Source organism: Sus scrofa, chromosome 6 (genome assembly GCF_000003025.6).
Source record: "Sus scrofa isolate TJ Tabasco breed Duroc chromosome 6, Sscrofa11.1, whole genome shotgun sequence".
Classification (NCBI taxonomy): Eukaryota; Metazoa; Chordata; class Mammalia; order Artiodactyla; family Suidae; genus Sus; species Sus scrofa.
In genome coordinates, this window is record NC_010448.4 from 85,667,907 (window position 1) to 85,691,394 (window position 23,488).

General features: G+C 42.3%; 1 protein-coding gene across 7 annotated transcripts in view; it reads left to right on the forward strand.

The window, feature by feature from the left end:
* Positions 1–23,488, forward strand: part of GMEB1 (glucocorticoid modulatory element binding protein 1) — a 43,693-nt gene that overhangs the window by 10,388 nt on the left and 9,817 nt on the right. For 4 of the 7 annotated variants that reach the window (XM_021095680.1, XM_021095683.1, XM_021095684.1 and 1 more), the window contains 6 exons: positions 5,708–5,820; positions 8,453–8,577; positions 9,574–9,677; positions 13,870–14,027; positions 17,118–17,249; positions 19,760–19,897. In XM_021095680.1, coding sequence (XP_020951339.1) covers positions 5,708–5,820; positions 8,453–8,577; positions 9,574–9,677; positions 13,870–14,027; positions 17,118–17,249; positions 19,760–19,897 — 770 coding nt within the window. The remainder of the gene's footprint in view (positions 1–5,707; positions 5,821–8,452; positions 8,578–9,573; positions 9,678–13,869; positions 14,028–17,117; positions 17,250–19,759; positions 19,898–23,488) is intronic. The other 3 variants (XM_021095685.1, XM_021095687.1, XM_021095686.1) reach the window with 1 other exon arrangement.

Consider the following 23,488-nt stretch of genomic DNA (forward strand, 5'->3'; position numbering starts at 1 on the left):
TCTGCTATTTAGAGACTTAATTCTTTTGAAGATTTAGTTCCACTTAGTTTTCTTTTGTTTGTCTCTTATTTTCAAAATGCCTTTTCTGGAAACCTCTTATTGCTTGATTAGATAGAGGCATCTTTGTATAATATATATTGACTCTCCAATCCACTGTTTATACAAAATTTTAGTACATAAGCTAGTGAATAAACATTTTGAGGTATTGTATTTAGAGGTGCCTGTGAGTTGATTTTTCTAGTTGTATTATTTATTTGAATATTTTATTGCATTTTAGTCTCATTTTATTAAAATAAGCAGGGAACAAAAACAGTGCTTCTAGTGATAAGAAGTACAGGTCTCTGGCAAGTTCCTGTTGTGGCCCAGTGGTAACAAGCCTGATAAGCATCCATAAGGATGCAGGTTCTACCCCTGGCCTCACTCAGAGGGTTAAAAGATCTGGCGTTCTATGATCTGTGGTGTAGGCTGGCAGCTGTAGCTCCAATTTGACCTGTAACCAGGGAACTTCCACATGCCACAGGTGTAGCCCTAAATAAATAAATAAATAAAAATAAAAAGTGCGGGTCTCTGGAGTTCCCTTGTGGCATAGCAGGTTAAGGATCTAGATTGTCACTGCTCGGTTGCTGCTCTGGCATGGGTTCAGTTCTTGGCTTGGAAGCTTCCACATGATATGGGCGTGGCCAAAAGAACCCCCACAAAACCCCAAATCATCATTTCACGTCTCTGTTCAGTCCTCCAATGCCTTCACATTGTATCCTAAATAAAATCTTACGTTCCCACCATAGTCTACAAAGTCCTGCCTGAGCTGACTCCTGTCCCCCTCTCCAACCTCATTAACTATATGTGAAATTTCATTTTTAGAGATTTACAATGATGTAGAGTTAACCTTTAAAGCTTTAGTAAACATAATTTTACCTTACTTTGATGATTCATAAGCATGTCAGTATCTTATATTTTATAACATATTTTAAACATATTTTATGATTTTTGACGATAGTTATAGTAGGTGTAGGGAACTAGGCTAAATCTATCACTATCCTGCATACTTTTAGAAAAATTTTCCCTGATAAAACCTTGTTTGCCCAGGAGTTCCTGTCATGGTTCAGTGGTTAACAAATCCAACTAGGAACCATGAGGCTGCAGGTTTGATCCCTGGCCTTGCTCAGTGAGTTAAGGATGCAGCGTTGCTGTGAGCTATGGTGTAGGCTGGTGGCTACAGCTCCGATTAGACCCCTAGCCTGGGAACCTCTGTAAGCCGCAGGTGTGGCCCTAGAAAAGACAAAAAAACAAAAACAAAAAAAAACCTTGTTTGCCCATAAAGATATAGACTATGCCCTGACTTCCCACCCCAAGTGCAATTTACTAGTTGTTGAAATTATGTATAAGCAATAATTCTTTTTTTTTTGTCTTTTAGGGCCACACTGGCGGCATGTGGAGGTTCTCAGGCTAGGGGTCGAATCAGAGTTGTAGTTGCCAGACTACGCCAGAGCCATGGCAACGCGGGATCTGAGCCACATCTGCAACCTACAAAGCTCACAGCAACACCAGATCCTTAACCCACTGAGCAAGGCCAGGGATCAAACCTGAGTCCTCATAGATGCTAGTCAGGTTCGTTAACAACTGAGCCATGACCGGAACTTTAAGAATTTATTCTTATTGTTGTTTGTTTTTGTCTTTTTAGGGCCACACCCGCAGCATATGGAAGTTCCCAGGCTAGGGTTACAATGCCAGCCTACACCACAGCCACAGCAACACCAGATCTTTAACCCACTGAGTGGGGCCAGGGTCAAACCCATGTCCTCATGGATACTAGTCAGGTTTGTTACTGCTAAGCCACAGCAGAAACTCCAAGAATTTATTTATTTTTTTAATTAAAAAAATTAAAAATTTTTTTTTGCTTTTTAGGGCCACACCTGTGGCATTTGGAAGTTTTCAGGCTAGGGGTCGAATCTGAGCTATAGCTGCTGGCCTACACCACACTCACAGCAGCGCCAGATCCGAGCTGTGTCTGCAACCTACACCACAGCTCATGGCAACACTGGATCCTTAACCCATTAAGCAAGGCCAGGGATCGAACCTACGTCCTCATGGATACCAGTGGGATTCGTTACTACTGAGCCACAATGGGAACTCTTAAGAATTTATTCTTTTTTTTTTTAATCACTTTATGTATTTATTTATTTATTTTAATTTACTCAATAAATTTTGTTACATTTATAGTTGTACAATGATCATCATGACCCAATTTTATAGCATTTCCATCCCAAACCCCAGCCCCTTTCTCCACCCCTCAGAATTTATTCTTTGAAAGGATTTTGCACATATTGGTCAAGTTAGAATGAGTTTACTAAATGTACTTCAAGCAGTGGTTTCTCATGTTTATCACATTCCTCATTCATTGACCAGTCATTTGTTAGGTGCTTTGCCATATCCCAGTTAGTATACAAGATGCCTGCCATAAAAAATTGAATAAATGAATAAGATATAATCTCTGCTCTCAGGTACTTTTTATACTATGCCCAAGGAGAGACAAACAGGTAAACAAGTTTTAAGTATTAAGTGTTATAGTTGTTGTGATCAAAGCCTAAATAAAACACAGTTGGGTCACAAAGGAGGAAGTGGGCGATTAGACCAGAGGGTTGGAAGGAAATGAATCATGGAGGATACTTATTGAAAAACAAAAAATGCGGACGGATGTTCTGGGGAGAGGAGAGCAGAGATAGTGTAAAAGAAGATGGCAGTTTTCAGAGTTCTTGTTGTGACTCAGTGGTAACGAACCTGACTAGTATCCATTAATACACAGTTTTGATGATCCCTAGCCTGGGAACTTCCATATGCCCCAAGTGTGGCCCTAAGAAGCAAAAAAGAAAAAAAGCGGGGGTGGGGGGGAGTGGAGAGAGAAGATGGCAATTTTGGGAACCACAAATAGTTTGGTACAGTTAGGGCTTGGATTGTCAGGTGGGGTTTGGTGAGAGTTAAAACCAGGGGCCAGATCTTGGAGGGACTTAAATGTCATAGTAAGGACTGGAGCCTTATCTCAGCAGAAAGGAGAGGGGCTTTTTGTTTGTTTGTTTTTTGGCCATGCCCACAACCTATGGAAATTCCCAGGCCAGGGATCAACCTGGGCTGCTGTGGTGACAGTGCCAGATCCTTAACCCATTGTGCCACAAGAGAACTCTATGGAGAGGGTTCATGAAGGGTTTTAAGGGGGGTGTTCCGTGATCACTGTGGGAGGAATACAGACGACCAGGAAGAGGCAAAGAGACCACTTCAGCCTAGAGATGACTTAGCCTGAATTAAGGCATTAGTGGTAGAAATAGAGACAGGGAGGCTGACTAGTGTTGAGTTGCATCTGGCAGGATTTGGTGACTGACTGTAGGAGTTGAGGAGGAGGAAAAGAGAGAAATTTAGTGTAATTCCCAGGCTTTTGTTTTAGTCTACTGTGCGGTGTGATGCCATTAACAAGGATGGGGAATATAGGAAGAAGAGTAGTTTGGGAGGTGGGAGAGGAGAGAGAACTTGGTTATTTTAGACATAGTGAATTCAACAGAGTCCTATGGGGTGTCCAAAAATATTTATTTAGGGAGTTCCCTGGTAGTCTAATGGTTAGGATTTGCCATGTTCATTGCTGTGGCCTGAGTTCAGTTCCTGGTCCAGGAGCTGAGATCCCACATCAAGCTGCTGTGTTCTGTAGCAAACACAAAAACAAAAACACATGATTTTATTTATTTAGTAGTTAATTGTGTCCTGGTGTGGAATTTAGAAGGGAGATCTGTGCTAAAGATGTCACCATGTGGGTGGGTAGTCACTGATGCAAAGGATTCAGGCAGTGCTTTATGATAACAAGATGCAGTAATTAACATTAGGTTTATTATGGAAATTTTTCTCTTTTTTTTGCTTTTTAGGGCCATACCCACAGCATATGAAGATTCCCAGGCTACAGGTCAAATTGGAGCTGCAGCTGCCGACCTGCACCACAGCAACATGGGATATGAGCTGCATCTGCGACCTACATCACAGCTCACTGCAATGCCACTGATGGAGGCTAGGGATTGAATCAGCATCCTCATGGATACTAGTCAAGTTTATTACTGCTGAGCCACAATGGGAACTCCTACTATGGAAGTTAAAAGTCATCACTGTATCATGGTAGGTTATCTGAACCATTTCTTAGAAGGTAGAAACAGGAGTTACCCTCATGGTGCAGTGGAAATGAATCCGACTAGGAACCATGAGGTTATGGGTTCAATCCCTGGCCTCGCTCAGTGGGTTAAGGATCTGACGTTGCTATGAGCTGTGGTGTAAGTCTCAGACATGGCTCAGATCCCGCATTGCTGTGGCTGTGGCGCAGGTTGGCAGCTATAGCTCCAATTAGAACCCTAGCCTGGGAACCTCCATATGCCGCGGATGTGGCCCTAAAAAGACAAAAGATGAAAAAGAAGGTAGAAACATTTTGGAGAGAGATTTTGCTTAAGTGGTACCTCTACTGCTAGTTACTTTGGGCATAATCTCTTTTTTTTTAATTTTTTCTTTTTAGGGCCACATTTGAGGCATATCGAAGTTCCTGGGCTAGGGGTCCAATCAGAGCTGCAGCTGCTGGCCTACACCACAGCCATAGCAACACAGACTTCTCAACCCACTGAGTGAGGCCAGAGATTGAACCCAATGTCCTTAGTTACCACTAAGCCACAATGGGAACTCCTCTTTTTTTTTTTTTTTTTTAAACTAGTATTTGCTCATGTGGATCATTTGAATATGGTGCCTTAAATAATGCTAAAGTGGGAGTTCCTGTTGTGGCTCAGCTGGTTATAAATCCAACTAGTATCCATGAGGATGCAGGTTTGATCCTTGGCCTTGCTTAGTGGGTTAAGGATCTGGCGTTGCTGTGAGCTGTGGTGTAGGTCACAGACGTAGCTAGAATCCCATGTTGCTGTGGTGTAGGCTAGCAGCTGCAGCTCCAATATAACCCCTGGCCTGGGAATTTTCATATGCCGCAGATACAGCCCTTAAAGAAAAGTGCTAAAGTGTAAAAATGGCTGACGTGCCTAGATTCCAACAAGGGACATCATTTCTGTGATCAGCAGATTCTTCCTGGCTTGAACTATACAGCAGTATTACTTATTAGTCTTGTTTGGAGAATTCTATGACTTAATTCTTATGTCATGAGCTTGTTTTTACTTTTTTCTTTTTTTGCTTTTTAGGGCTGAACCTGCAGCATATGCAACTTCCCAGGCTAGGGGTCCAGTCGGAGCTACCACTGCTGGCCAATGCCAGAGCCTCAGCAGCTCGGGATCTGAGCTGAGTCTGAGACCTATCCCACAGCTTGAATCCCTTACCCACTGAGCAAGGCCTGTGATTGAGCCTACATCCTCGTGGATACTAGTCAGATTCATTTCTGCTGTGTCACAATGGGAACTCCATGAGCTTTTAATGCTAGGAAGGGTAAAGTCTGGTGTAAAATAGTAACAAGGAACAGTGTAAATAGGTGCAAGAGTAACTTTCCTTTGGGGTGAGGAAAGTTGTTGATTCCTTTCAATGGTAGTAGCTGCTAAGCAGTTCTGGAAGCTTGGAATTTAAATACAATGAGGCACTGAACAGAACACTAACATTGAGTAGTAAAGTATATTATTTTATTCCTTTTGAGATAGATTAAAACAAATTTCTTAACCCCATGCTGTGAATATTAATTTTTTCATGATTTATGTAGTTTGTTTATCGATGGACACTTTTACAACAGGATTTATGAAGCTGGGTCCGAGAACAACACAGCAGTTGTGGCAGTAGAAACTCACACGATACACAAAATTGAAGAAGGGATTGGTAAGTTTTTTGTTGTTCTAGTACTTTTTTTTTTTTTTTTTTTTTTTAAGGACACAGCCACGGCATATGGAAGTTCCCAGGCTAGGAGTTGAATTGGAGCTGCAGCTAACTGCCTACACCACACCCACAGCAACACAGGATCCAAGCCATGTCTGTGACCTATACCCACAGCTCATGGTAATGCCAGATCCTTAACCCACTGAGTGGGGCTGGGGATCAAACCGTTTCCTCATGGATACTAGTTGGGCTCATTACTGCTGAGCCACAATGGGAACTCCTTTTTTTAAAAAAAATTTTTATTATTTTTTTAATGGCTGTAACCAAGGCATATGGAAGTTCATGGGCCATAGATTGAATTCGAGCCTCATCTTCAACCTATAGCACACTTTATGCCACAGCTCTGGCAACTCCAGATCCTTTAACCCACTGTGCTGGGCTGGGGATGGAACCCACACCTCCGTAGCAACCTGTGCTACTGCAGTCAAATTCTATTGCACCACAGTGGGAACTCCCGTTCTAGTGCCTTTTATTTTTTATTTTTTTGCTTTTCAGGGCCACACCTGCGGCATATGGAGGTTCCCAGGCTAGATGTCGAATTGGAGCTGCAGCCACCGGTCTATGCCACAACCACAGCAACACAGGATCCAAGCTGCATCTGCAACCTACACCATGGCTCATGACAATGCTGGATCCTTAATCCACTGATCGAGGCAGGGATCAAACCCGTGTCCTTGTGGATCCTAGTCGGGTTCGTTAACTGCTGAGCCATGAAGGGAACTCCCCGTTCTAGTACTTTTGACCTTAGCTTCCTTGGTTGAAATTTCTTGCCTTTTGTGCCTTATTTCCACCCCCTATCCAGTGTGCCCTACCAGTGCTTAGCTATCAGTTTAATGATGGCATATCTAGAGACACGACTAATTAAGATGCTAGGGCTGTCAGATAATTTTTTTTCTTTTTCTTTTTCTTTGACTGTGCCTGTGACACATAGAAGTTCCTAGGCCAGGGATCAAACCTGTGCCACAGCAGTGACCTAAGCCACTGCAGTGACAATGCCAGGTCCTTAACCACTGTGCCACAAGGGAATTCTTATCAGTTGATAATTACATCACTTTGCTGGGGTTGCTTTTTCTTTTTTTGCATGTGTCTTTTTAGGGCCTCCTCTGTGGCATATGGAGGTTCCCAGGTTAGGGGTGGAATCAGCTACAGCTGCCAGCCCACACCACAGGCACAGCAACGCAAGATTCGAGCCATGTTTGCCACCTACACCATAATTCATGGCAATGCCGGATCCTTAACCCACTGAGCGAGGCCAGGGATCGAACCTGCGTCCTCGTGGATATTAGTGGGGTTTGTTAATCACTGAGTCATGGTGGGAACTCCCTTTGCGGGGGTTGCTGAAAATATTTTCATCTATATAAATCCCTCAGAGAAATTGGAGCCTCAAAGTTGATCTCTGTCATTGGGGAAGTTGTGGATGAGGACTGATGATCTGTTGATTGGAGGGCAGTCAATGGAAGGAAACTGAAGAGAAACTTGGAAATTGGACAAACCTGATTTTAATCCCAAGTTCTTACTTTTTGCTGTGTTTCCTTGGGAAAGTACCTTCATCTTTCTGAGACCTACAGACGTACATAGGAAACAATCACAGCCTCATAGAATTTTCTAAAGAGCTAATTAAGATTGAGCCTATAGGAGTTCTTTTGTGGCGCAGCAGGTTAAGGATCTGGTGTTGTCACTGCAGTAGCTTGAGTTGCTGCTGTGGTGCAGGTTCAGTTTCTTGCCTGGGAACTTCCACATGCTACAGGCATAGCCGGTAAATAAATATGTAAATAAATAAATATAAATAAAATCATTAAAAAAAGATGGAGCCTGTAAGAGCACATATGCAGTATCTGGCACTGTGGGGGCTTGGTAAGAGAGCTGTTATGCCATACTTCTTCCAGGAAATTCCTAACCAGTATCAACCAGTGTGAACTGTTAGCCCTTCGCTGGAACCAGCAGACTCTAGAGATTTTGTTTTGTTTTGATTTGTTTGTTTTTTACTTTTTTGGGCCACCCTGTTGCATATGGAAGTTCCCAGGCTAGGGGTCGAATCGGAGATGCAGCTACCAGACTATGCCACAACCGCAGCAACATGAGATCTGAGCTGCGTCTGTGACGTACAGTGTAGCTCATGGCAATGTGGGATCCTTAAACCACTGAGTGGGGCCAGGGATCTAACCCGTATCCTCATGGATACTAGTTGAGTTTATTACCATTGAGCTATGATGGGAACTCTGAGACTAGAGGTGTTGAATTAAGCTTTGGGGAAGTATGTTTTTTTTTTTTTTTCTTTTTTGTCTTTTTGCCTTTTCTTGAGCCTCTTCCACAGCATATGGAGGTTCCCAGCCTAGGGGTCTAATTGGAGCTGTAGCTACCAGCCTACAGCAGAGCCACAGCAATGTGGGATCTGAGCCACGTCTGCGACCCACACCACAGCTCATAGCAATGCCAGATCCTTAACCCACTGAGCAAGGCCAGGGATCGAACCCGCAACCTCATGGTTCCTAGTGGAATTCGTTTACCACTGCACCATGACGGGAACTCCAGGGGAAGAGTATTTGATAAATAACTGATATTTTCCCATTTTCAGATGCAAGCACTATAGAAGCAAATGAGGACATGGAAATTGCTTACCCTATAACTTGTGGTGAGAGCAAAGCCATTCTCCTTTGGAAGAAGTTTGTATGTCCAGGAATAAATGTAAAATGTGTCAAGGTAATTGTCCTTTCTCCTTGCTAGGCCCTATTTTGGGGCTCCTTGTTTTCAAACGGTGTGGTTTCAGTGCTTCATCTTTCTCTTCCCCCATTATCAATGTTTTCCCCCGTTTTGTGACTCTAGTCCCTTTGTGTCACAGTGAAAAAAAAGTAAGGACTTTGGAGTGAAATTGACCTGGATTCAAGTCCCACCAGACTATAAGTCCTTTGAGAGCTGAGAATTTGTCTGTTTTGTTCACCAGTGTATCCCCAGCATCTAAAATAGTGCTTGGCATATTTGTCAGTAAATATTTGTTGAATGAATGGAGTCCCATCTCTATCACTGACTTGCTGGGTGACCTTGAGCAAGGTATTTAATATTTCAGAGCCTTATATATTACAGTAAAAATAATTACACACAGTAAGGTTGCTAGAAGATGAACTGAGATAGTATATGTAAAATGTCACAGTGATGTGTAATTTAGTAGTTTGTTGAAAATTATTATTGATAAAAATAATTTTCATGAGAGCACAATGTGGAAATAATTGCTTATTCTGTTTCCACTGGTAGCCATAGCTTTACCCATAAATAGTTGGTATCATCACTGGCATTGTCCTGGAATCATTAAGAATTACAGACTTTTGAGGCTCTGTAGTGCTGTTAGTTTCTACCATATTTGTTCTTTCTACCGTATCCTGAATCTTGTCATTAGGGCTGGATAGATTACTTCATTTTAACAGTCTTTGTAACACCTGCTTGATTCAGGGCATAAACGGATATTAGATCCAAATCAGTATATTCATCTCTGACACTCCTCTTGTCATCTGTAGCTTTGTACCAGGACAGGGCAGGATCGCCTTCTCTGCACATGGGACAGATGGGTAGAGAATACAAGGCTATGACTTAAGATGTCATCTGGGTATTGTTTATACATCAGAAGTAAAGTTATGTCTTTTTTCCCCTCTTGGCCTGCCTAAGTTGACATTGGATTATTTTGGACTTTTCTTTTTACATTAGTTCAATGATCAGTTGATCAGCCCCAAGCATTTTGTTCATCTGGCTGGCAAATCCACCCTGAAGGACTGGAAGAGAGCTATTCGTCTGGGTGGAATCATGCTCAGGTGAGCCCATACCTTTCAACTGTCTTTGGGGCACTTAATCATGGTAGAATCCAGAGAGCCCAGTCTTTCTAATTAATTTATTTATTTATCGGCTGTACCTGTGGCATACAGAAGTTCCAGGTCAAGGATGGAACCCAAGACACAGCAGTAATCTGAGCCACAGCAGTGACAGTGCTGAGTCCTTAGCCGCTAGGCCACCAGGGAATTCCAGTCTTTTCTCTTTAATTTGAATTTTTATTTTTTCTGAAGGATTGGCTTGAGTAATCCATGCATTATTTGACCTTCCTTGACTTATTCTTAAAATCCCTGTGAGAAAAGGAAAGTTGAATTAAATTGACTCTTCCCAGCATCCGGGGTAAATTAGTCTTTTTCTTTTTGCTTTTTAGGGCCACACCTGTGACATATGCAAGTTCCCAGGCTAGGGGTTGAATCGGAGCTACAGCTGCTGGCCTGCACCACAGCCATAGCAATAGCAGACCCAAGCCGTGTCTGTGACCTACACTGCAGCTCATGGTAGCGCTGGATCCTTAACCCACTGAGCAAGGCCAGGGATCTAACTCATATACTCATGGACATTAGTCGGGTTCGTTACTGCTGAGCCACAACAGGAACTCCCAGGGCAAATTTTTCTGATGATAGAATGTTGGGTAGGATCTTCTCTGGGTAGAGAAGCTCAGGAGTAGATGACAGTCCTGCTTGAGGTTGCTAAGCATAGGTAGAGCTAAGCCAGGTGCTAAGCAAGTTTGACAACTATGGAGATGTATGCTGCCTGACAAATCCTGGGATAATTTGGTAGAATAGAAAAGTGCTGTTCATAAATAACAATTATGCACAGTGAATACAATCTTTGCCATCATTATACCATTGTAAACTTTTTTTTTTTTTTTTTTTTTGTATTTTTGCCTTTTCTAGGGCTGCTCCCATGGCATATGGAGATTTCCAGGCTAGGAGTCCCAATCTGAGCTGTAGCTACCAGCCTACGCCAGAGCCAAAGCAACGCTAGATCCGAGCCGCATCTGCAACCTACACCACAGCTCACAGCAACGCCAATCCTTAAGCCACTGAGCAAGGTCAGGGATCAAACTGGCAACTTCATGGTTCCTAGTTGGGAACGATGGGAACTCTTGTAAACTTTAGAATGTATAACATCCCCACCCATCTCTTTGTGCAGCAAGTTTATTATTGTAATTTTTCCCCTTTTGCTGTAATTAAATTAGTTGGTATTTCTTTTTTCTTTCTTTCTTTTCCTCTTTTTTTTTTTGGTCTTTTTAGGGCCGCACCCTCGGTATATGGAAGTTCCCAGGCTAGGGGTAGAATTGGAGCTGTAGCCATCAGCCTACACCACAGCCATAGCAACGTGGGATCCAAGCCATGTCTGCGATCTACACCACAGCTCTTGGCAACACTGGATTCTTTAACCCAATGAGTGGGGCCGGGGAACAAGTCCGAATCCTCATCGATCCTAATTGGGTGGGTTACTGTTGAGCCACAATGGGAGCTCCATAGTTGGTATTTCTTGAGCAAGAAATTGATAGAAAAATTTTAAATGCAGTTAAGAATTAAAAGTTCCAGGAGTTCCTGTTAAGGTGCAGCAGAAACAAATCTGACTAGTAACCATGAGGTTGTGGGTTCGATGCCCGGCTTTGCTCAGTGGGTTAAGGATATGGCATTGCTGTGAGCTGTGGTGTAGGTCGCAGATGTAGCTTAGATCCTCCATTGCCATGGTTGTGGCGCAGGCCAGCAGCTCTAGCTCTGATTAGACCCCTAGCCTGGGAACTTCCATATGCTGAGGGTGCAGCTCTAAAAAGCAAAGATAAAAAGAGAGAAAAAAGAATTAAAAGTTTCAGGAGTTCCCATTATGGCTCAGCGGAAACCAGTCTGACTAGCATCCGTGAGGATGCAGTTTCAATCCCTGGCCTCACTCAGTGGGTTAATCTGGCATTGCTGTGAGCTGTGATATAGGTTGCAGACATGGCTTGGATCTAGCGTGGCTGTGACTGTGGCATAGGCTGGTGGCTACAGCTCTGATTTGATCCCTAGCCTGGGAACTTCCATATGCAGCAGGTATGGCCCTAAAAAGACAAAAGACAAAAAAAAGAAAAGAATTAAAAGTTCCCCACAGAACATGTATAAGAACCTCAAAACCTCTTACCTTTGTCTTATGTGCTTTGAAAAGTCCTTATGATGTAAGAAAGAAAACAAAATATAATATAAATTAAACAGTGAGATTTTAGCTTTTTGTTTCTGCTGTGCTGCAACAGGAACTCCTGCAGTCAGATTCTTAACCTACTGTACCACAGGAACTTATGTGATTTTAGTTGTTTTAAAACACACACAAAGGAGATCCTGTCATGGCTCAACGGTAACAAATCTGACTAATATCCATGAGGACACAGGTTCGATCCCTGGCCTTGATCAGTGGGTTAAGGATCTGGTGTTGCCATGAGCTGTGGTGCAGATTATAGACTTAGGCTCAGATCTGGCATTGCTGTGGCTGTGGTGTAGGCCCGCAGCTACAGCTCTGATTCAACCCCTAGCCTGGGAATCTCCATATGCCCTAAAAAGACAAAAGACAAAAACAAAAGAACAAAAAAAAAAAAACAACCAAAACACACACACACACATACTGGTTTCTTTGATCAGATTCAATCCCTGGCCTGGGAATGTCCATATACTGTGGGTGTGGCCAAAATAGAAACACACACATGTTAAGTAAAGTTAGTGGAAGAAAATATGCTGAAATATTGACAATATCTCTGTGTTGGGGAGAGATCAGTAGTTGTATGACATTGGGGATGAATACCTGTTAACTTTCTTTTTTGTTGTTCTTAGCTTTTTTTTATTTGCCCAGAAAAACACACGTATGCCAACTTCCCCCAAATGTAAAAAAGACTCGAGTGCCTAAAAAAAACTCTTTAGTGAAAGCCAAGTGACATTATAACATAGAGTAATATAATTAAAATACCCCATGATTTTGCTCATGGCCTGTAATAACAATGTCTTATGTATCCAATTATGAGGACATTTTATAGTACGGATATAGTATAATCAACTTTGCTCTCTATTTATAGAAGAGTTATCTTTTTTTTTTTTTTTTTTTTGGCTGCACCCACAGCCAAAAAAGTCCCTAGACCAGGGACTGAACCTGCATCACAGTTGCTGGCCTGCAACACAGCTGTGGCAATGTGGGATCCTTAACCCACTGCACCACTAGGGAACTTCCTTTTTTTTAAGGGAAGAAATATGCTGAAGTTTTATGTCTTCAGAAGTGGCAACAGATCTTGCTGGTCTACAAATACCAATACATCAGAATCTTATCACAAAACTGTAATTCCTCTGTGGCATTTCTCAGTTGTGCTGAGATATGAATTAGTCTTTTCCTTCTTTGAGTTTGATTTCAATGAGATTCTATGGGGAAATCAGCTATCGTCAGGATAGCTAAATATATATAAAGCTTAGTGATAATGGGAAATAAAAGAGAATACTCGTAATGAGTAGACTAGGGAAGAAAAAGGAGTACTTGTAAATGTGGGCAGAACCGATGAAAATTTTATAGCCCTAATTAGAATTTTTACAACCTATTGACTTTTTCATTCTTTTTTGGCTGCCCCGCAGCATGTGGAGTTCCCGGGTCAGGGATCAGATTCGAGTCAGAGTTGCAACCTACAGAGTTGCCACATTGTAGCTGTGGCAATGCCAGATCCTTTAACGCATTGTTAAAGGATCAAACCTTTTTCCCAGCACTGCAAAGATGCTGAGGATCCCATTGAGCTACAGTGGAAACTCCCAACCCAATAACTTTTTTTTTTTTTTTTTTGGTCTTTTTGCTATTTTTGGGGGCCACTCCTGTGGCATATGGAGGTTCCCAGGCTAGGGGTCTAATCAGAGCTGTAGCCACTGGCCTACGCCAGAGCCACAGCAACGCAGGATCCGAGCCGTGTCTGCAACCTACACCACAGCTCACGGCAACGCCGGATCGTTAACCCACTGAGCAAGGGCAGGGACCGAACCCGCAACCTCATGGTTCCTAGTCGGATTCGTTAACCGCTGCACCACGACGGGAACTCCCCAATAACTTTTAATACTATTAGGTTTCACTAATCTACAGAATAGTCTCAGCAACTTTGTCTCTTATTTTTTCCCCTCTAGATGAAGTGCAGGCTAAACTGGTACTTTTTGTCTCTTTGCATAGGAAAATGATGGACTCCGGACAGATTGATTTTTACCAACATGACAAGGTTTGCTCCAATACCTGCAGAAGCACCAAATTTGATCTTCTGATCAGCAGTGCAAGAGCCCCAGTGCCAGGACAGCAGACAAGTGTGGTGCAGACACCCACTTCGGCCGATGGTAGGGGGTAGGAAACCACCTGAAAACCCACTGTGTTTTTCAGTAGCACATTGCCTCTCATTTCTCCTTTGTGTTTCTTAATTTCAGTTCTCCTGAGCATTGATATAAGGTATGGTAATCTTGGGTGGGAGTCCATGCTTTAGAAACAGATCTTTGTTCTCTCCCAAATGTTGGCCATATCTCCTTCCTTGTTTCTTCTTCTTCTTTTTTTTTTTTTTTTTTTTTTTGTCTTTTTAGGGCCACACCCACAGCATATGGAAGTTCTCAGGCTAGGAGGTGAATTAAGCCTCAGACCTATACTACAGCTTACAGCAACACCAGATCCTTAAGCCACTGAATGAGGCCAGGGATCTAACCTGTGTCCTCATGGATACTAGTCAGCCACAACAGGAACTCCCTTACTTGTTTATTATAATGCATGGTAAACATTAGAAAGGTGATTCAAATTTTTTTTTTTTTTATTTTGCTTTTTAGGGCTGCACCTGTGGCATATTGAGACTCCCAGGCTAGAGGTTTAATCGGCGCTACAGCTGCCGGCCTACACCACAGCCACAGCCATACCAGGTCCAAGCCGCATCTAGGACCTACACCACAGCTCACGGCAATGCCAGATCCTTAACCCACTGGGCAAGGCCAAGGATCAAACCTGCAACCTCATGGTTCCTAGTCAGATTCGTTTCCGCTGTGCCATGACAGGAACTCCCATATAATGTTTATTTAATGGTTTCACTTGGGTGTCACTTGGCATATCTTAGAAGTTAGATTGTTTTGAAAACCTTTTGCTCTACTGCTAATGGTCAAGGCAGGAAGGTGGATTAGAAAGGTGAATCGTTTTCAGCTGTTGAACTGAGATGTATCAAAGACATATCATTGGCTGGACTATGGACATTTTGCTCTAAGGATCAAAGAGCTCTATCTGGAAGGGATCCAGATAACCAAGCTGAGGCTTCCTCACAAATGAGATAGGCTGGGAGCACACTTAACTTCAGTATTGTTGAGTTTGGGACTAGGGCTCTCTCTAAGAAAGGTGTAGCCATGTGAGATTTCTACTAAGGACTCAGTCCTGCTAGAGAGTTAGCACAGCTAAGATTCTTAGAACATGTCTAAACTACTTCCAGGAGACTTATAAATATGCTTGACAGAGACACAAGAACACTAAAGGATGTAAGGGAAGTACTGTGCTTTGCAAATGACCTCTCAAGGTTTCTTTTGGTCAGCCCTAATGTTCTGTGAGTAACTGCTGGGTGAGTAGAAGCCAAATCTCTTGAAACCTAAGTTCCTTTCAAGAAAGTATAAAATATCTAGCAATTTTTGGTCATGTGACACTTTCACTTAAAAAGTGAAAGATGCTGAGAGGTTATCTACTTCCTTTTTAATTTGACCAAAATTTCTTTACTTGATTGTCCATATTGATATGACTGACTTGCTTGATTATTGATACACTCCAGCGTGGAGAGTCCATACTTGTTTATATTTCTGTCTGATCAGTTTGATTTTTCTTAGTTCTTTTTGTTTAAAATCTTAATATAATTTTTTTTTTTTGTCTTTTTAGGGCAACACCTGCAGCATATGGAAATTCCCAGGCTAGGGGGCAAATCTGAGCTGTAGCTGCCAGCCTACACCACAGCCATAGCAACACAAGAGCTCAGCAATGTCTGCAACCTACACTGCAGCTCATGGCAATGCCAGATCCTTAACCCACTGAGCTGGGCCAGAGATTGAACCCGCATCCTCATGGATACTAGTCAGGTTCACTACTGCTGAGCCACAATGGGAACTCCAAAATCTTAATATATAATTGATTGCAAAAGATTTTTTCCTCCATGAATCTGCTATTATGGATTTCTTACCTCATTTTTTTGGTCTCATTTCTCACTTTCTCTTACATAGCCTGATAAATAAGTTATCGTAATTTCATGTATGCTAGATGGTTAGTATCAAACATGCTTGTAGTAGGGCTCTTGACTAAGCACCATAATTTTCTTTTTCTTTTTCTTTTTTTTTTTTTTTTTTTTTGTCTTTTTTGCTATTTCTTTGGGCCGCTCCCGTGGCATATGGAGGTTCCCAGGCTAGGGGTCAAATTGGAGCTATAGCCACTGGCCTATGCCAGAGCCACAGCAACTCGGGATCCGAGCCGCATCTGCAACCTACACCACAGCTCACGGCAACGCCGGATCGTTAACCCACTGAGCAAGGGCAGGGACCGAACCCGCAACCTCATGGTTCCTAGTCGGATTCGTTAACCACTGCGCCACGACGGGAACTCCTCTTTTTCTGTTTTTAAAAAAATTTTTTAATTTATTTTTTATTTGGCTATGCCCATGGCATGTAGAAGTCCTGGGGCTAGGGATTGAACCTGTGCCATAGCAGGGACAATGCTGGATCCTTAACCCACTGTGCCACCAGAGAACTCCCATGATTTTCTTTCTTTCTTTCTTTCCTTCTTTCCTTCTTTCTCTCTCTCTCTCTGTCTTCCTTCCTTTCTTTCTTTCCTCTCTCTTTCTTTCTTTCTTGGCTGAACCTGTAACATATGGAATTTCCCAGGCCAGGGATCGAATCTAAGCTGCAGCTGCAACCTATGCCATAGCTATGGCAATACTGGATCCTTAACCCACTACACTGGGCTGGGAATTGAACCTGTTCTGCCATAGAGACAACACCGGATCCTTAACCCTGCTGTGCCACAGCAGGAGCTCCCTATAATTTTCTTTTAAATTATTTCAAGTCCTCCTCATCCTCACTAAGTCTGAGTCTGGCAGCCTGGCAATCATGCCCACCTTCCATCTCTTTCAAAACCATAACTGCTCAGAAAGCAGATTGCTGTTGTGTGACTGTATCTTTCATTTGTGAAGTTATCTCTCATCTGCTATTCAAAGTCAGAAGAAAGCATTTACTTTTGCAGGGAAGATTTTCTTTGGAAAATTCCATATTCATCCCTGCTTACTTAAGATTCTAGTTTTCAATATAGGGACCTGCAGACAAAAGGCCAGAGAATTAAAATATCAGGACCTCTTTGGCTGTATGAGATAGAAGATAGCTATGACTTTTTCATAAAATTCACTGGTCTTACCTTTAAATGACTGCTTTTAGGTAGCATCACACAGATTGCTATCTCAGAAGAGAGCATGGAAGAGGCTGGGCTGGAATGGAACTCTGCTCTCACTGCTGCTGTCACCATGGCCACAGAGGAAGGCGTGAAGAAAGACTCCGAGGAAATTTCAGGTACTTTCTGTGGGGCTCAGATATCTTGCAGGGTTTGTGACTTTTATCATCATTATGATTGTGGACACAGAAGCCCTCTTCATTGCTCGTGCTGGTTTTTCTCTCTCTCTTCTTTTTTTTTTGGTCTTTTTGCCATTTTCTTGTGCCGCTCCCTCGACATATGGAGGTTCCCAGGCTAGGGGTCGAATTGGAGTTGTAGCCACTGGCCTGTGCCAGAGCCACAGCATTGCCAGATCCGAGCTGCATCTGCAACCTACGCCACAGCTCACGGCAATGCCGGATCCTTAACCCACTGGGCAAGGCCAGGGATCAAACCCGCAACCTCATGGTTCCTAGTCAGATTCGTTAACCACTGAGCCATGACGGGAACTCCTGTGCTGGTTTTTCTTATGCATTTTAATACTAATTATAGCTACAAATATTTTATTTTAATCCATGCAATAGCCCTGCAACATCAGATTGTATGAAGAAATAAATGAGATTCAGAAAGGTTTAGCAACTTGTCTAAAACCAGTCACATAACTAGTGTCAGAGCAAATTGAATTTCAGCTATTTAACTCTGGAGTTCACGTCTTTTTTTTTTTTTTTTTTTTTTTTTTTTTTTGTCTTTTTGCTATTTCTTTGGGCCGCTCCCACGACATATGGAGGTTCCCAGGCTAGGGGTCGAATCGGAGCTGTAGCCACTGGCCTACACCAGAGCCACAGCAACGAGGGATCCGAGCCGTGTCTGCAACCTACACCACAGCTCACGGCAACGCCGGATCGTTAACCCACTGAGCAAGGGCAGGGACTGAACCCGCAACCTCATGGTTCCTAGTTGGATTCGTTAACCACTGCGCCGCGACAGGAACTCCTTTTTTTTCTTTTTTAAGTTTCTTTGAAGTATAATTGTGGAGTCCATGTTTTTTATCCTGTTATACTGACTCCAACTTTGGCACATTTCTTAGAAAACCAAGCTGCAAGATGTTAGAAGAAAAACTTAGGTAGCAGGTGTTGTAGAGGATGGTGATTAGTAATGATTAACCTAGAGGGGAGAGGAGAAACTTCACATCATCCTCCATTCATTAATTCACTTAAATATTTATTGCTGCCTTTTTTTAGCTGACACTGTTGCTCAATCTAGATAGATGAAAAGACGTAGCCTCTATCCTCAGGGAGCTTATAACCCCACCTACTCAACTGTTTTGTTTTGCTTTTTAAGTATATGACCCGAGGTAATATATCTTTAATTTCATTTCATTTCTTTATTATTTAACTTTTATTTTTATTTCTATATATATGTGTGTGTGTATATATATATATATATATATATTTTTTTTTTTTTTTATAGCCATACCTACAGCATATGGAAGTTCCTGGGCCAGGGGTTGAATCGGAGCTGCCCCTGAAGCCTACTCCACAGCCGTGGTAACACTCGATCTGAGCCACGTCTGTGAGACCTATGACACAGCTTACAAGTAACGCCAGGTCCTTAACCCAATGAGCCCCAATAGGAAATCCTATTTTACTTTTTATTAGTTTTTGGCTACACCCCTAGTATGTAGAAGTTACCAGGCAATGATTGAATCTGGACCATAGCAGCAACCTTAACCACTTCAGTGACAATGCCAGATCCTTACCTCACTGTGTCACAAGGGAACTCCTATTTAATTTTTCTTTTCTTTCTTTTTTTTTTTAGGGCTGCACCTGCAGCATATGAAAATTCCTGGGCTAGGGATCTAATTGGAGCTGTAGCTGCCAGCCTACGCCATAACACAGCTGCCGAGATATGCCACAAACATGGCAATGCCAGATCCAAGCCAAATCTGTAACCTACGCTGGATCATCTAATCCACTGAGCAAGGCCAGGGTTGAACCCACATCCTCATGGATACTAGTCAGGTTTTTTTGGTTTTTTTTTTTTTTTTTTTTTGGCTTTTTTAGGGCCTCACCTGTGGCATATGAAAGTTCCCTGGCTAGCAGTCAAATCGGAGCTGTAGCTGCTGGCCTATACCACAGCTTACAGCAACACTAGATCCTTAACCCACTGAGTGAGGCCAGGGATTGAACCCACATCTTCATGGATACTAGTCGGATTCATTTCCACTGTGCCACAATAGGAACTCCAATGGGAACTCTTTAGTTGGGTTCTTAACCTGCTGAGCACAATGCAACTCCCCTATTTAGCTTTTTAACATTATATATTATTTAATTTTAAATTGAGCTATTTAAATAAATAATATTTTAGTATTTATTTAATATTTTTATTGATGAAGATAGGGTTTCCTGTAGCCAGAGCCATCACAAATTGACGCAGTTGTCACAAGTCCCTATTTTGCTGAAGAGTCCACATAATTAGGTGCCATCTCAGGAAGGCAGCTAATGTTCCAAAAGCTTCTTTTCTTTTCCCAGAAATAACCCAAGAAGAAGTCATTTCAAATTGAAATAATTTTGAATTTAACATTGTAACGATATGCCTAAGTACATGTAGCAGCCCTTGTTTACCCTCTGTCTTATCCTTCTTTTTCCAGAGGACACTTTGATGTTCTGGAAAGGAATTGCTGACGTAGGACTGATGGAAGAGGTTGTCTGCAATATACAGAAGGAAATAGAGGAGCTACTCAGGGGAGTTCAGCAGCGGCTTATCCAGGCTCCCTTCCAGGTCACAGGTAAACACACTAATCCTAAAAACAGCGGTCATTTATTAAACACTAGTAACTATAGGCAGATCCTGTTAACTTCATGGAACACTGAGGTGTAGGTATTATTATCCTCAGTTTACAGATTAGGAAACTAAGGCTCACAAAATTTACTATCCAAAGTTTATAACTAGGGTTTTTTGTTTGTTTGAATTGTGATATATCATTTTTTTAAATTTAGGTATAGTTGACTTAACAATACTGTGTTAGTTTTAGGTGTACAGCAAAGTGTTTCAGTCACATTTTTTTTTCAGATTATTTTCCATCATAGATTATTACAAGATATTGAATATAGTTCCCTGTGCCATATAGTAAATTCTTGTTGCTTATGTATTTTACATATAGTAGTTTATTATTTTTTTAATTTATTTATTTTTTATTTTTGTCTTTTTGTCTTTTTAGGGCTGCACCCGTGGCATGTGGTGGTTCCCAGGCTAGGGGTCTGATTTGAGCTTTTGCTGCAGGCCTATGCCAGAGCCACGGCAATGCCAGATCCCAGCCACGTCTGCGACCTACACCACAGCTCAAGGCAACGCCAGATTCCCAACCTGCTGAGCGAGGCCAGGGATCCAACCCACAACCTCAAGGTTCCTAGTTGGTGGAGTTCCCGTCATGGCTCAGTGGTTAACAAATCCGACTAGGAACCATGAGGTTCCGGGTTTGATCCCTGGCCTTGCTCAGTGGGTTAAGGATCCAGCGTTGCCGTGAGCTGTGGTGTAGGTCACAGATGCAGCTTGGATCCCGAGTTGCTGTGACTGTTGCGTAGGCCGGGGGCTACAGCTCTGATTAGACCCCTAGCCTGGGAACCTCCATATGCCTCGGGGCGGCCTTAGAAAAGACAAAAGAAAAAGAAAGGTTCCTAGTTGGATTCATCTCCACTGTGCCATGACAGGAACTCCTACATATAGTAGTTTGTATCAGTTAATTCCATACTCCTAATTATCCCTTCCCCACCATCACCTTTGGTACCATAAGTTTATTTTCTACATCTGTGAATCTGTTTCTGTTTTATATATAGATTTATTTGTATTATTTTTTAGATTCCACATGTAAGTGATATTAAATAATACTTACCTTTGTCTGACTTGCTTCACTTAGTATAATATTCTCTAAGTCCATCCATGTTTCTGCAAATGGCAATATTTCATTCTTTTTTATGGCTAATATTCCATTGTATATATTTATCACACCTTCTCTATCCTTTTCTGCTGATGAACACTTAATTGCTTCCGTATCTTGGCTGTTGTAAATTATGCTGCAGTGAACATTGGACTGCTTATATCTTTTCAAATTAGGGTTTTCATTTTTTCCAGATATATACAGGAGTGGGGTTGCTGTATCATACATGATAGTTCTATTTTTAACATAACTAGGATTTTTTGTTTGTTTGTTTTTTGTCTTTTTAGGGCTGCTCCCGCAGCATATGGAGATTCCCAGGCTAGGGGTCTAACCGGAGCTGTAGCCGCTGGCCTTCTCCAGAGCCACAGCAACGCAGGATCTGAGCTGCGTCTGCAACCTACACCACAGCTTACGGCAACACTGGATCCTTAACCCACTGAACGAGGCCAGGGATCGAACCTGCAACCTTATGGTTCCTAGTCGGATTCATTAACCACTGAGCCACAACGGGAACTCCCATAACTAGGTTTTGAACTCAGGTCTGTCATTGCTTTTTTCCAGTGGTAATTTTTGCCTTTGTAAATGGTGCCAGAAAGCAATCTCTCTCAATATAGATATAGATACAAATAGATGTTTATAAAGAGTCTGAAAGTTGGAGAAATCCACCTGGTTTTACACAGTTTCATATTCTGTTAGTTTAAGGCTTCTAGAACTATTGTGTGCACTTATAGGCACACAGTAGTTCTGAATTCTTACAGGATGCTTGTTCTGCACAATGAAAAAGGATGTTCTAATTATCTGATACAAAAAGGGTCATGATGAGTTCTCATAAACTTGTGTGTTTAGTGAGTCCTTACTTGGATTTAAGTCTGTGGGGTTTTTTAGGCTGCACCCTTAACCTGCTGCATCACAAGGGAACTTCCTTACTTAGATTTGTTAGTTATGCCTTTTTAAAAATTTTTTTATTAAAGTATAGTTAATTTACAATGTTGTGCAATGTTAGTTACATCTTATTACCTGTTTTTAATTCATACCATATGTAAATACACTTAAACCTTATAGCAAAATATATTTTTACATGCTTGGAGGGGTTTCTTTTTGTTTTCTGTTTTTTTGCTTTTTAGAGCTGCACCTGCAGCATATGGAGTTTCCCAGACTAGGGGTCGAATTGGAGCTACAGCCGCTGGCCTACACCATAGCCATGGCAATTTGGGATCCGAGCTGCATCTTCGACCTACACCACAGCTCATGGCAATGCTGGATCCTTAACCTGCTGAGCAAGGCCAGGGATCAAACCCAAAACCTCGTGGTTACAAGTCAGAATCGTTTCCACTAAGCCACAACAGGAACTCCGACTTATTTTTATTTTAATTTTGTTTATTTATTAATTTTGGCCTCCCTGTAGCATATGGAGTTCTTGGGCCAGGGATCAGATCCAAGCTGCAGTTGTGACCTACACCAGATCCTTTAACCCACTGCGTTGGGCCTAGAGAGGACTATTTTAGACAGGGTGTCAAGGAAGCCCTCTCTAAGGAGATGGCATTTGAGAAGAGACCTGAACTGAAGGAGCTAGCCATGTGACAAGCTGGAAGAAGGGACATTCCAGGCAGAGGGAAAGAAGATTTTGAGGTGGCGATGAGCCTGGTGGGTTAAAAGGATTACAGAAGTGCTGATGTGGCTGCAGTGGAGTAGAATGGAGAGAATGATAGGTGATGAGGTTGGGAAGGAACAGAGGGGACAGTTTAGAGAAGCTTTGGTCAGAACTTTGAGGGTTTTTTTTTTTTTTTTTTTCGGCATATGGAGGTTCCCAGGCTAGGGGTCAAATCGGAGCTGTAGCCGCCAGCCTATGCCAGAGCCACAGCAACGCACGATCCGAGCCGTGTCTGCAACCTACAGCACAGCTCACGGCAACGCCGGATCATTAACCCACTGAGCAAGGGCAGGGACCGAACCCGCAACCTCAAGGTTCCTAGTCGGATTCGTTAACCACTGCGCCACGACGGGAGCTCCAGAACTTTGAGTTTTAAGATGATGGTAAGCCATCATAGTGATTTTGAGGAAAGTGAAGTGATCAGATTTGTTTATAATTTTATTTTTTAATTTTAATTTTATTTTAAAATTTTTATTTATTTATTTATATATTTTGTCTTTTTGCCTTTTATAGGGCCACTCCCATGGCATATGGAGGTTTCCAGGCTAGGGGTCCAATCGGAGCTGTAGCCGCTGGCCTATGCCACAGCGATAGCAACGCCAGATCCGAGCCACATCTTTGACCTACACCGCAGCTCACGGCAATACCAGATCCTTAACCCACTAAGTGAGGCCAGGGATGGAACCTGCAACCTCATCATTCCTAGTTGGATTCCTTGACTGCTGAGCCATGATGGGAACTCCCAGATTTATTTATAATTTTATTTATAATTTTAAAAGATCACTGTGGGA